Source organism: Macrotis lagotis, chromosome 5, assembly GCF_037893015.1.
Source record: "Macrotis lagotis isolate mMagLag1 chromosome 5, bilby.v1.9.chrom.fasta, whole genome shotgun sequence".
NCBI classification, from domain to species: Eukaryota; Metazoa; Chordata; class Mammalia; order Peramelemorphia; family Peramelidae; genus Macrotis; species Macrotis lagotis.
Genome location: NC_133662.1, coordinates 6,816,257 through 6,829,945, shown reverse-complemented (window position 1 = coordinate 6,829,945; position 13,689 = coordinate 6,816,257). Strand labels below are relative to the sequence as shown.

The window sequence follows — 13,689 nt, the reverse complement described above, 5'->3', positions numbered from 1 at the left end:
AATACTTGAGAGGCATCTCTGGGGAATCAAGTTAGGATGGACTTTGTTCCTAGGTGCCCAAATCTTGATACTCTAGCTCTATTCATTTTTTTGAAATATTAGTTAAGATGATAATCATTCTCATATTTTCTGCTTAGCAGTTCCTTAGAGTACCTTATAAGCCACTTTCAATGGAACAAAACTGATTAATAAATGAGTAAATTCCCCAAAATATCTATCTTAAAGGTACTGATGAAAAACTGGAGTCTCTGTAGTGAAGGAGCAGAGGGACTGGGGATAAGGTACCCCCCATTGCAGTGACATTTACACAGCCAGTTCTAGGCTTCCAGAAATGTTAGTCTGTGAAAAGGAGTGTTGTCTTCAATAGGATGTCCTTCTACCTTCGGATTATCCTGTTCTCTTTTAATGAAGCTCATGATTCATTATGGATGATTTTAGAATGGATGTCATTAGAAGATAAGTTAGAGATGTTGGGCTTCATGAAGTTGTAAGTCAACAGAATATCCTATAGTTCTTTTATCATCTTCAAGGAAAAATCCAAGCTATGATCTTAGTTAACAGATGAAATTCATCAGTGCTTGAGTGAGAGTAATCACATTTTTCTTGCCACATAGTCCCACCAGTTGTAAGAATGAGTCACCACCAATAGGAATGACATTCAATTGGTTGTGCTCTGGAGTAGGCTAGAAGAGTACTTGAAATTGTCCTAGAGAACACACACACACACACACACACACACACACACACACACACACACACACCCACAAACACACACACATACCCCTTGCTTAAAGAACCAAATGAATCCAAGATTTTTAAGCTAAAGCATGTAACATTGCATTGAAAAGCCTATTTTAGTAGTCTATTCAAATCTGTTCATCAAAACTATTCAGAGTCTGTAATACAGTCCTTCTATTCAGGAATAACCAGAAACTAGGCAATTTTCTTAGGACTATTTTCTTCCCTCTTTGGAGAACATATTTAGAACGTGTATGTTGCCTACATAGATTATATATGTGTCTATATTGGCTTATCTAAGTGTAACTCATGGGGATCTAGATAGAGTGACTATCTCTAGAATCTGATTCCCTTGATTTCTTCCTGAAGGAGACCAAGGGATTGGGATCATAAGATTAATCATTCTGCTTTCCTTAAAGAATATATAGGACTAGGGGTGGCTAGGTGGCACAATGGATAGAGCACCGGCCCTGGAGTCAGGAGTACCTGAGTTCAAATCCAGCCTCAGACACTTAATAATTACCTAGCTGTGTGGCCTTGGGCAAGCCACTTAACCCTGTTTGCCTTGCAAAAAAAAAAAACTAAAAAAAGGGAATATATAGGATTGGAATTATTTCTAACTGCCTGAATAAATATAACCAGCCTCGAGGAAATGATTTTTAGGTTCAAGTGACTTTCTTGGTCACTATTTTTAAAGGGAAAAAGTACCCCAAAATTATGTACTTAATTTATTTCCCAACAATGTCAGTTACACACAAGACTCACTATTTAGAAATAATGAATAATAAATCTACTTATCCAAGGAGATAGTAAACTTAAATCAGAAAAGTTATAATAGTTAGAATACATCAGAAAAACACAGAGTACATGAACTCTCCCATAGAATGTAATATATCTCAGTACATCCAAGAGAGTTATTGATCTTTCTCAAAGGCTCTAGAGAGACAAATTGGGAATCAGGGACATATTCGAGCACCATGCCCTCTATATCAGAGAAATCAATCTACTAATAATTTTATTACATTTACATAGCAATTACTACATAATATGAACTGTGCTAAGTGCTTCACAATTGTGACCTCATTTGATCTTCACAACAACCTTGAAAGACAGATACTATTATGATCCCCATTTTACAGATGAGAAACTGAAGCAAACAGAGGTTAAATGACTTAACCAGGATCATACAGCTAGTGAGTGTTTGAGACTGAATTTGAACTCGGATTTTCCTGATTCCAAATCCAGTGTTATCCTTTGTGTCTTCTAGCTGGTTCCTAATTGTACTGGTTTTCGTTTTTTTTATTTTGTTAAATATTTCTAAATTACATTGTACTCTTGTTTGGGACATAATAGAGAATAAAAGTTTAACACTTTTATTCTACGTAATATCAATGATTAAGCATGATTCAACACTAGAAAGACTGCAAATATAATCAATAATTAATAGATGACCTAAAGCCTTTGACAAAATCTAGCCTCTGTTTCTATTTATTCTAAATATTATTCAAGAAAAAAGCAATAAATGGACACTTTTTATTATAACAAATAATATCTGTCTGTGTTGTTCATTGTGTTGACCCCATTTGGGGTTTTCTTGGAAAATTAGAAAATTAAAGCCCTTTCCAATTCAGGGGTAAAGCAATAATGCCCATTATTACTGCTACTTTATAATATAGTGCTAAAAAGCTAACTATACTAATAACACAGGGAAAAAAATCAAAGGAATAAGCATAAACAAAGTGAAAATAAAATTATTCCTTTTGCAAATGATGTGATAATGAAAACTATAGACTCAACCAAAAATTAATTGAAACAATAAATTCAGCAAAGAAGAAGGATATAGAATCAGTCTATGTAAATCAATTGGGACTATGGTCCCAATAAAATCCAGCAGGAAGAGCTAGAAAAGGAATTACTCCAGAAGTAATAAAATATCTGAATATGCAACTACCCAAATGAATGCAGGAACTATAGGAATCCGACTATAAAGCACTCCTCACAAAAATAAAGTGAGAACTAATTGGTGACATTAATTTCTCATGGATAGCAATATAATAAAAATTAAAATATTATCTGTGTGGGATAAAGCTGAGATTTCTTCAGTAAAATATTATAGATTGAATCTGGTTAGCTATGTGCCCCTCCTCCCTTGACAAAGCAAACTTCTGGGATATTGTTGAAGAGTCAACTGACTTCACTTTATCTGTTGATGTCTGGAGAATCGTTCAATTCCTGGGACTAAAGAGATAATCTGGTTTCGGTTTGAATTTTATGTTCCTTTCCCTAAAATAGTTCTCATAATTAGATTGTAAGACCACATTCCTCATTAAGGAGGGTGGGTCAGTGGTAGGGGGGATCGAGTTAGGATAAATGTGATTCTTGAACCTTTCACTTTCGCCTCAATCTCTCTAACTGATTGTGGTCCATTTCTGGAGAAAGGAATAAAGCCTTCTCTTCATACCTTGAGAGATCTCCGAAATTTATTTAAGTGTCATTTGTCCCACACTTTATCTAAATTAACTTACTTGTTCTATACTGCAATAATCAAACTACCAAAAAATATTTTTATAAAACTGGGGGAAAAATAATGAAATTGATATGGAAGTAAAAAGGTCAAGAGTAGTTATTAAAAATGTGGGAAGAGTGGTATATAACAGTCACTAAAAATGCAATAAACGATTTAGCATTGGTATAAAAATAGAGATAGAGAGATCAATCATCAAAACAAATTATTTACATATTATATGAACAAGAGTATATATTTACATACTATGCAAACAGTAACAATTGTGTTCAATAAAACCAAAGACCCCAATTTCCTGGGTAAAGACTAAAAATTAGGATTAAATTTGGGATTGGGAGGTTGTTGGAAAATTAGGCACTTTTGGTGCACTATATTGAGTTAGACATTCTTGAAAGTAATTTGAAACAGTTCCCAAAAGCTACTAAACTGTGTATTCCTTTTGGCCCAATTATCATTGCAAGGCCTACACTCTAAAGAAATCATAGGAGACAAAAGAGTTATATGTGCAAAAATAATTATAACAATCTTTTTCATGGTAATCAATAATGAGAAACCAGGGGGTCTCCTATTGTGGAACAGTTAACCAAATTATGATATATTAACATAAGAAAATATTATTGTATAATAAGAAATGAAAAAATGGAGTATTTCAGAAGAATTTGGGAAGAACTCTATGAACTGATACAGAGCAAAGCATGTAGAATTTGAAGAATAAGTCATACAATGACAACAGCATTACAGAGTAAAATAATTTTCAAAGACTCTAAACTCCTGATGAATGTAATGATAAACTATGAGTAAAAAGGATTGAAAATGAAACATGCCACTCATATCTTGTCATAGAGATGATGAACTTTAATTTCACAGAAAAAGATACATTTTTGGACAAGGTGATAAGAGAAGTTATTTAGTTGGATTAGGCAAGTTTTAAATAAGGTGAGGTTGCAAATTTACATTTAACAATGGAACAAATAGTCAATTTACATCACAGACACAGATAACATTTTCTTACTAGACAGATATTTCTTCTACATTTCTCCTACATATTTCCCACTCAGCTGGAATTTAACAGTGTAAAAGATTACAAAATTTGTTTCCTATTACAATGTTCCCTATATCCATAATTCCCTGCATCAATATGGAAGAACAAAAGTTAAGGGACTTCAAAAAAAACAGAAAAAAGATGTAAAGGCAGCAGATTCAGCAATATCAGACTTTAAGCACTATTATAAAGTGAAAGCATTGTTTTGAGTATTTTTTTCACTTTTTCTTTTTCAAGTTTAAATACAAAATAAGAAAAAGTTGTCATGTGCACAGCAAAACCCTACAGAGATTCATAATAGAAAATGAATTTCAAGAAAGTCTATACAATAAATACATTTTTATTTTTAAACTTAAATACAAAATAAGAAAAAAATTTTCATGTGTGTGATAAGTGACGAAGTTTCATTTCTACAGGGGGCAGCTAAGTGATGCAGTGCACCAGACCTAGAGTTAGAAGGAGCTGAGTTCAAATCCAACCTCAGACACTTAATAATTTCCTAACTGTGTGACCTTGGGCAAGTCACTTAACCTCATTGCCTTAAATAAATTTTTTTAAATATTTCATTTCTATATTAATTATGAGAAATTGAGGAAAGTAGTTTATATTGATGCAGAGAATTATGAACGTAGCAGAAACAAATTCTGTAATCTTCCATGCTGTTAAATTTAGTTAGAGTAGAAGGCTCTTTGCTCTTAAGACGTAAATTGACTCCTACTGTTTCTTTGTTAAATGTAAAATTTATAACCTGTCTCTTCATTCCCAATCACTCCCCCCCATCCTCCAACTTTCTACCTTGTTTCAGTTATTTAAAGAGATAGGGGTTTCCCCTTTTCCCTTCAGTGCCCAGATAAGGGACAAGGCTAAAAAACGCTAGACCTCCGCTTTAGGCTGGTCCACCTCCCCCATCAGCTCCATTTAACTGTTCCTTCTCTCTCTCTCTCTCTCTCTCTCTCTCTCTCTCTCTCTCTCTCTCTCTCTCTCTCTCTCCCCCCTCTCCTCTCTGTGTCTCTCCTGTCTCTCTGTCTCTCTCTGCCTCTCTCTGTCTCTCTCTATCTTTCTCTCTCTCCTCTCTGTCTCCCAAGCAACTTCACCTAGCCTTTCACTCCCTGTCCTAAAGTGCCTTTTGCTTCTCCAGGAGGGAGATAAAGTTTTTTAACCTGTTTACTTTGTAATAATTTGCAATAAAATCCTGAGCAGTTTTAAAATCCCAGAAAGCATACGAATTCCTTCGTTATTCAATAATCCTCAATTTCTATCCTTTTTTTGGTTATCCCAAATTCTATTGGCTACAATATCTTACAAAGAAACAACTAGGGAAGATGAGGAAAGAATTTATAATGCTAGAATCTGAAGAATGTTGGCTTACAGATGTAAATCAAGCTAATCTACATCTTATTGGGTACTAGGGGAATCTCTCTATAGAGAGGAAGGGGATGGACTGGCAACAACAAGGGACCCTAGAATTAGGAGATTGGGTGAATTGGTGAATGAATTGGAACTAGTATTCAGATTCACACATCCATGTTATTCCTTTCAAAGACCTGACTAGCAGATTGTGAGAAAGAGGAGGTTTGATAAGGAATTTGAACCCACATGGGAAGAGAATTGGGTAGTTCAGGCAGGCCTTTGACCTTGGCAATACCCAGTCAACTGGGGACAAGGGTGGGACTTGCATTTCTAGACAGGAGATAAAAGACCATGATTTCATGTGCTACCTGTGCATCCATTTCTATTATGGATACCTGTCCACTATGATCCACTAATAGTGGTTCTGAGTTCTTGGTAAGGTGCTTGTTTCTTACAATGTGCACAGCAAAATCTTAGAGAGATTTGTAATAAAAAGCAATAAATTTAATTTCAAGAAAGTTAACATAGTAATACTATACATTGTGTTCAAAATTGTCCATCTTTTCTTTGTTTCCTTGTAGGTTTTCTTCTGCTTTCTGTTGTGCATTGTCACCTTTATTTTTCCTCTCCCTCATCCAGGAAGGCTATAATTAATCATGGATAAATACATATACATCTGTACATACTTTTTATGAATACATACATGCAAAAACACACATAAATATCTATATATGCATTTATAAATATATACACACATAAATACATAGATACATATACATATTCCTAGATATCTACATATTTGGTTTGACTATATCTCTCATTTTTTTTCCTGAGTTCACTTTTATTTATTTTTTATTCTCATTTTGTACAAATTTTTTTTACATTAATAAAATATTCTTGTTTACAAGTAAACAAAATACCCCTCCTCCCCCAGGAATATAGATCGACTTACTTGTGCGAAAAAAGTAAAGGGGAGAGAAAAAAATTAAAATAAAAAAATAAAAAAATAATAATAGTAATAATTGTAGGTATGGCCAGGTGGCGCAATGGATGAAGCACCAGCCCTGGAGCACCCGAGTCCATATCCAGCCTCATAAACCCAACAATCACCCAGCCGTGTGACATGCAACCCACCCATTCTCCACTGCCCTACAAAAACTAAAAAAAAGAAAGAAAAAAAAAGACATAAAATAGTAAGAATAGTAGGGGTGGCTGGATGGCAGACAGAGCATTGACCCTTGAGCCAGGAGCACCTGGGTCCAAATCCGGCCCCAGACACCCAAAAATCACCCTGCTATGTGGCCCCAGGCAGGCCATCCAGCCCCACTTTCCCTGCACCCTCCCCCAAATAATAATAACAAAAAATGTGCTTGAGTCTTTGTTCCAACACCAACAACTCTGTCATGGGTGGATCTCATTCTTTATGATAAGTCCATCACAAAAGTTATTTCCATATTTTTCCACCGTTGACACTGCTGATCGCAACTCCCTCCTTTCTTATTTCTCCACTGCCATGTACTCTATTTTCTCTCTCCTTTCACTCTGACTCTGCTGTAGGGTCCCTAAGTGGTGCAGCAGACAGATCCCTGGTCCTGGAGCCAAGAAGCCCTGAGCCCCCATACCACCGCTTAGGCCCAGAATCCACCTGGCCCTGTGGTCCTGGGCAGGCCTTCCAATCCCAGCCCCTTGCAAGAAGTAAGAAAGAAAATGTTTTATATCTGGCCACTCTTCCCCCATGGCCCATCCTCTCCTCCTTTATTCACATCCCCATCCCTTCCCCCTGCTCCCTGCTCCTTCTTACTCCAGATGTCTATACCCCATTGAGTATATATGCTGTTTCTTCTCCTAGCCATCTCTGATGAGAGCAAAGTTTCCCTCATTCCCCCTTGCCTCCCCCCTTCCATATCATTGCAATAGTTCATTGTAATAAAAAAAAATCTTGTGTGAAATATCTTGGACTATTCCCCCTCTCCTTTTTCTTTCTCCCATTCCATTTCCCTTTTTTTCTATTGACTCCATTTTTACACCATATTTTATCTTCGAATTCAGCTTTCTCCTGTGCTTCAACTATAAAAGCTCCTTCTACCTGCTCTATTAACTGAGAAGGTTCATATGAGTATTATCAGTGTCATTTTTCTATGCAGGAATACATGCAGTTCATCCTCGTTAAGTTCCTCATATTTCCCCCCTCTCCTCCAATCTCCATGCTTCACCTGAGTCCTGTATCTGAAGATCAAACCTTCTGTTCAGCTCTGGCCATTCCAACAGGAACATTTGAAATTCCCCTGTTTCACTGAAAGTCCATCTTTTTCCCTGGAAGAGGACATTCAGCCTTGCTGGGTAGTTCATTCTTGGCTGCATTCTAAGCTCTTTTGCCTTCCAATACATTGTATTCCAAGCCCTACGAGCTTCCAATGTAGCTGCTGCTAAGTCCTGTGTGATCCTGACTGCAGCTCCATGATATTTGAACTGTGTCCTTCTGGCTGCTTGTAATATTTTCTCTTTGACTTGGGAGTTCTGGAACTTGACTATAATATTCCTAGGGGTTGGTTTTTTGGGATCTCTTTCTCTAGGGGATCAGTGGATTCTCTCCATTTCTATTTTGCCCTCTGCTTCTAGAATATCAGGGCAATTTTCCTGTAGGAATTCTTTGAAAATGATGTCAAGGCTCTTTTCCTGATCATGACTTTCAGGTATTGCAATAATTTTTAAATTATCTTTCCTAAGTCTGTTTTCCATATCAGTTGTTTTTTCAATAAGATATTTCACATTTTCTTCTAATTTTTCATTTTTTTTGGTTTTGAAGTATTGATTCCTGATTTCTGTTAAATTCATCAATCTCCCTGAATTCTATTCTTTGTCTGAAGGATTTGTTCTCCTCAGATAGTTTTCTTATCTCTTTTTCCATCTGGCCAATTTTGCTTTTTAAAGCATTCTACTCCTAAATAACTTTTTGAACTGTTTTATCCATTTGACCTAAGCTGGTTTTTAGCATGCTATTTTCTTCAGCATTTTTTTGGATTTCCTTGACTAAGCTGCTGACTTCATTTTCATGCTTTTCCTGCATCTCTCTCCTTTCTTTTCCCAGTTTTTCTTCCAACTCCCTCATTTGATTTTCGAAGTCTTTTTTGAGCTCTATCATAACCTGAGCCCAATTTCTGTTTTCCTTGGAGTCTTTAGATGCAGGAGCTTGTGCTTCCTCATCTTCAGACTGAGTATTTTGATCCCTCTTGGGCTCATTTGCAAAACATTTCTCAATAGTCTTCCTTTTGTTTCTTTGCTTGCTCATTTTCCCAGCCTGGGCCTGGTTTGGGGGTGCTTCCTGAGCTTTTGGAACACTCCCACAAGGGTCTCAGTGTGTGAGGCTCTGTCCTCCCTCCTGGTCTGTGAATGACCATAAGCACACCCCTCTGCCACAGGGCTGATGTGGGGGGGGGGGCCCTGCTGTTCTATGGGGGGGCCTAGACTGCTATCAGGATCTGAATGTGGTCAGAGCCCCAGAGTCCTGTTTCAGGGGCAGAGGACAGAGCTAGGCAGTCTCTCTTCACTCCCCTCCCTCAGCTCAATGGGCTCATGCCCTGGGGGCTCCTGCTTACCAGCTCAGCCTGCTTCTGTTTCCTGGATCAGGGCTGGGGAAAGACCATGCTGCTCACTGTGTGCCCCGAGGGCTGGGCTCCACATGCTGGCTCTGGCAGAGGTCCCCCGCTGTTCCCCCACTTTGTGCCCGGTGCTCCTCGGGGTGCAGCTCAGGAGACTCCCCCGTTGTTCTGAGCTGAGACTCCCAGTGCCCTGGGGCTGCCTCCGGGAGGCTGAAGTTCTTTGGCTCTGGTGAGCCACCCCTCTGGCAGGCCACCTCTCCAATCTCGGGGAGCAGAGCCTTTCTGCTCTTTTCCAGGTTACCTTGAGTAGGAGAACTGCCTCACTGGGTCCCTTTGTGGGTTCTGTCTCTCAAAAGTTTAGTTAGAGTCCTTAGCTGATGAATTTTATCAGAGAGCTCCTAAGACTTGATCCCTTCTTGTCGCCATCTTGGCTCCACCAGCTATATTTCTCATTTTTATAACATTTCCTGAAAGCAACATCTTCTCCTCACCTTCTACTTTACTTCTACTTACTACCTTGCCCTCCTATTCCTTGATCCTTTCAAGAATCTCTCCCTAACACACCCTTCTATATAATCCCATTTCCCATTAATCTAGGCACTCTTCTATATACCCTTTGATTTTATTCCCTCACCCTCTGAGTACTCTTTCTTTCCCTCCTTCTTATTTATTTCTGAATTTATATACCCTTCTGTGTTTGTGTGTGTGTGTGTGTGTGTGTGTGTGTGTGTGTGTGTGTGTGTGGAGAGAGACAGAGAGCCTTCCCTCTTTAACCCTTTCACTATGGGAGTAGGTTTCCAAAACTACCACTTCTCTTTCCCAGTCTAATTCCTCTGTATCTATCCTTCCTCTCACATCTAATATCTGTAAGATGATAATTCTTTTTTTTCTTTTTCTGCATCATTTTACTTTTTAGAATCCCATCCTATTTAGCTCTATCTTAATCTCTCCTTCAAACTACCCAACTACTAATAACAATCTTAGAGATATGATTTACATTTCCACAAATATATAGTAAACAGTTTTTCCTTATTGGGTGCCTAATAGTCTTTTATGTTTATCTTATATTTCTTGTATGTCAAATTTTCTATTAAGTTTAGGTCTTTTTTGCAACAAAATTCTGGAAGTCTGGCAATTCACTGATTGTTCCTTTTTTGGCTGTTGTTCAGGTTTATGCTTAACTTTGCTGGCTATGATATTTTCAGTGATGATCCCAGTATTTTTGTTCTTCAATTTATAGTGTTCCAAGATCTGTGGTCTTTAATATGTAGCCACTACTAGGTCTTGTATAATTCTAATTATGTCTCTACCATATTTGAATTGTTTTTGTCTTGTTGTGCTTAATATTTTCTCCTTAAGCTGAGGATTTTAGAATTTAGCTATGATCTACCTGTCAGTTTTCCTCCTAGTATTCTTTTCAGGTGGTAGTCAGTGATTTTTTTCTATCTATACTTTCACCTCTTGATCTAACACTTCAGGACAATTTTTTTTATTTCTTTTACAATTATATCAAGATACTTTTTTTTGATCAGAGCTTTTAAGTAATTATACATATCAGTTGTTTTTCTTATGAGTTCTTTCACATTTTTTTCTATATTTCATTCTCTATATTTTGTTTTATTATTTCTTGATCTCTTACAATTTCATTGGCTTCCCCTTGCCCAATTCCAATTTTTAAGGAGTCACTTTTTACCTAAAATTTGCTATTTTTAAATTAAAATGTTCTTGTATAAATAAAGCATATTCAGTCAAGATTGAAGGAATGCAGAAAATTGGGGGGGAAACATTAATAGACAATCTCTCAGATAGGGTGTGATTGGGTTGGATTATTGCTGTGTAAGAAATGATGAGCAGCTTGATTTAGGAAAACATGGGAAGACTTGGACCTATGAAGGAAGGTGTTATCTACTTTCAGAGAAACAGATAATAGGAGAAATTAAGCATAGTACAGTGCTGCATATATATATATATATGTATATATACATATATATGTATATGTGTGTCTGTGTGTATATGTGTTTATAAAGATCTATCTATATGAATGTGTATATATATATATATATATATATATATATATATATATATGCTTAATTGTAGCCTTCTTTAAGCAGGGGAGAAAGAAGGAGGAAAAATAAAGTAAAAAGTGAACAGTAGAGAACAAAAGAAAACTGACAAAGGAAGCAGAGAAAAGCTGGGCAGGTCTGAAAATAATGTTATTTATTATATAGGTTTTCTTGAAATTGAAATTTGTTACTTTATATTAAACCCTCTCATATTCTGTTGTGTACGTGGCAATTTTTTTTCTTAATTTGTATTTTAAGTTTAAAATAAATAATAAAAATTGCCCACAAAAGATCAAAGGATCATAATTTACAAATTATATTACCTAGCAGTCAAAAATTATATCCTGGGAATATGAAATAAATCAAGGGAAGCCATCTGGGCTTTGTCTAAGGGACTTTTGGTCCCCTATTATGTAAATCTTAGACAAGTTCCAGAAGATCAGCAGAACATTTACATGATGCTGATAATTTTGAGATTCATCATTTTTCTTAAGTTGGCCCATCACCCATGAAATATTAATATTTCTTCAATTATTTAAATGTGATTTTATCTGTATGAAAAGTTGTTTATAATTCATGGATTTGTTTTGGCAGTTGTACCCCCCAGGTATGTTATATTGTCTAGAATTATTTTAAATGGGACTTTTTTTTTCTGTTTTCTTGTGAAAGTTTGTTTGATGGTTTATGTGCATTTACTTTATAACCTGCTACTCTTTTAAAATTATTCATTGTTTCAACTAACTTTTTATATGAATTTTTTGAATTTTCCATGATGATATCAAGTCATCTGCAAAAAGAAGTCGTTTTATTTCCTTATTCCCTATTCTGATTCCTCCTATTTCTTTTTCTTTTTTTATTGCCATTACTAGAATTTCCAGTGCAATACTGAATAATATTGGTGACAATCAACATCTTTATTTAACGTTTGAGAAGACTTACAGTTTATCCCTTTATAAATAACATTTGCTAATGATTTCAGATGAATGTTTTTTTTTTATCAATTTAAGGGAAAAATCCATTTATCCCAATACTTCCAAGTATTTTTAATAAAAATTAGTGTTGAACTTTATCAAAAGTTTTTTCTGCATCTATAGATATAATCATATTTTTAAAAAATATTTTTGATATCAATCATTTTCTTTATGCTAAAGGATTCCTGCATTCCTGGTATAAATCCCTCTCAATCATAAGATATAATCTTTATAATATAGTATTTTATTTAGGATTTTTACATCTATATTAATTAATTTAATTGTCTATAATTTTCTTTTTTTGTTTTTATTCTTCTTGATTTAGGCATCAGTATCATTTTTGCTTCATAATTATTCCAAATAATTTATTTAATATTGGAATTAGTTGCTTATTAAATGTTGGATATGTTGACTTTAAAGGTTTAACAACAACTTTGAGATGATATTGATTTAGCCACTCTTGCCAAGGTAATTGAGTGAATTCATGATTTCCCATGACCTTTTAACAAGTGTACATGTCAGTCTTCTCATAAGATGTGTGTATAGGGAAGCAGGTATCTATGCCAGTCCTCACAGGCATATGTGACAACCCTCTCATAAGGGGAACTGCACAGTATATGTGACCACCCTCACCTGTCAGGCAAGGGAGCTGCCTGAACTCTGATCTTCTTTTTTTAAAGAATCAGCATGACTGGCCCAGGATCACACAAAGTGAACTGAAATCAATGACTAAGGTCTCCTGGACTCCAGGCACAGTGCTGAGATGGCCCTAGCCTGACTCCCAAGATTAAAATCATAGTACCTTTTGGAGAATGTTACTTCACATAATTGATTCCTATTAAACTTATAAATCAAAATCCATAGCTTTCTCCACTCTCCTTCAGCTAGGTTAATCTCCACTCCATTGCAAAATGCTCCCAGCAACCTGACCACTTCCCCTCCTCCCCCCAGGTCTATGCTCATGCATAGCCCCTCCCACCTGAAATGTCCTGTAGCACTTTCATCCCAAGACTCAAGATTAATTCTTTCCAGACAGGCTTCTTTTCTTAGAGAATGGTATGAGAGTACTTTAACCCAGACAACCTCTGGCTAGAACAAAGGCAGATTAAGCTCCTCCACTCCCTCATCCTTCTCCAGGTCATATCCTCCCATGCCATGCTGACAAAAACTATGCACATCATGACCCAGTGTCTTTATTTTAGTTCCATCTGTTGCTCAAGCAGGTGGTCTCCAGGTTCTATCTTGGCAGTCCTGCCATCTGTGCCAGTCTAGAAACACCAGTGTCACTAGGATGAGGAACACCAGTCCAGCCAAGCCCATTCGAATGAGGTTGCCTGTAGTGTAATCCTGTGAAGTAGAATCTGGAGAAACAGAAATGACTACTCAGATGAATTTGTATAAC

At 36.4% G+C, this 13,689-nt stretch overlaps 1 protein-coding gene across 1 annotated transcript in view; it reads right to left on the bottom strand.

The window, feature by feature from the left end:
* Positions 1-11,356: 11,356 nt before the first annotated feature.
* Positions 11,357-13,689, bottom strand: part of OSCAR (osteoclast associated Ig-like receptor) — a 10,267-nt gene continuing 7,934 nt past the window's right edge. The window contains 1 exon segment of the mRNA XM_074188398.1: positions 11,357-13,648. Coding sequence (XP_074044499.1) covers positions 13,503-13,648 — 146 coding nt within the window. The 3' untranslated portion in view covers positions 11,357-13,502.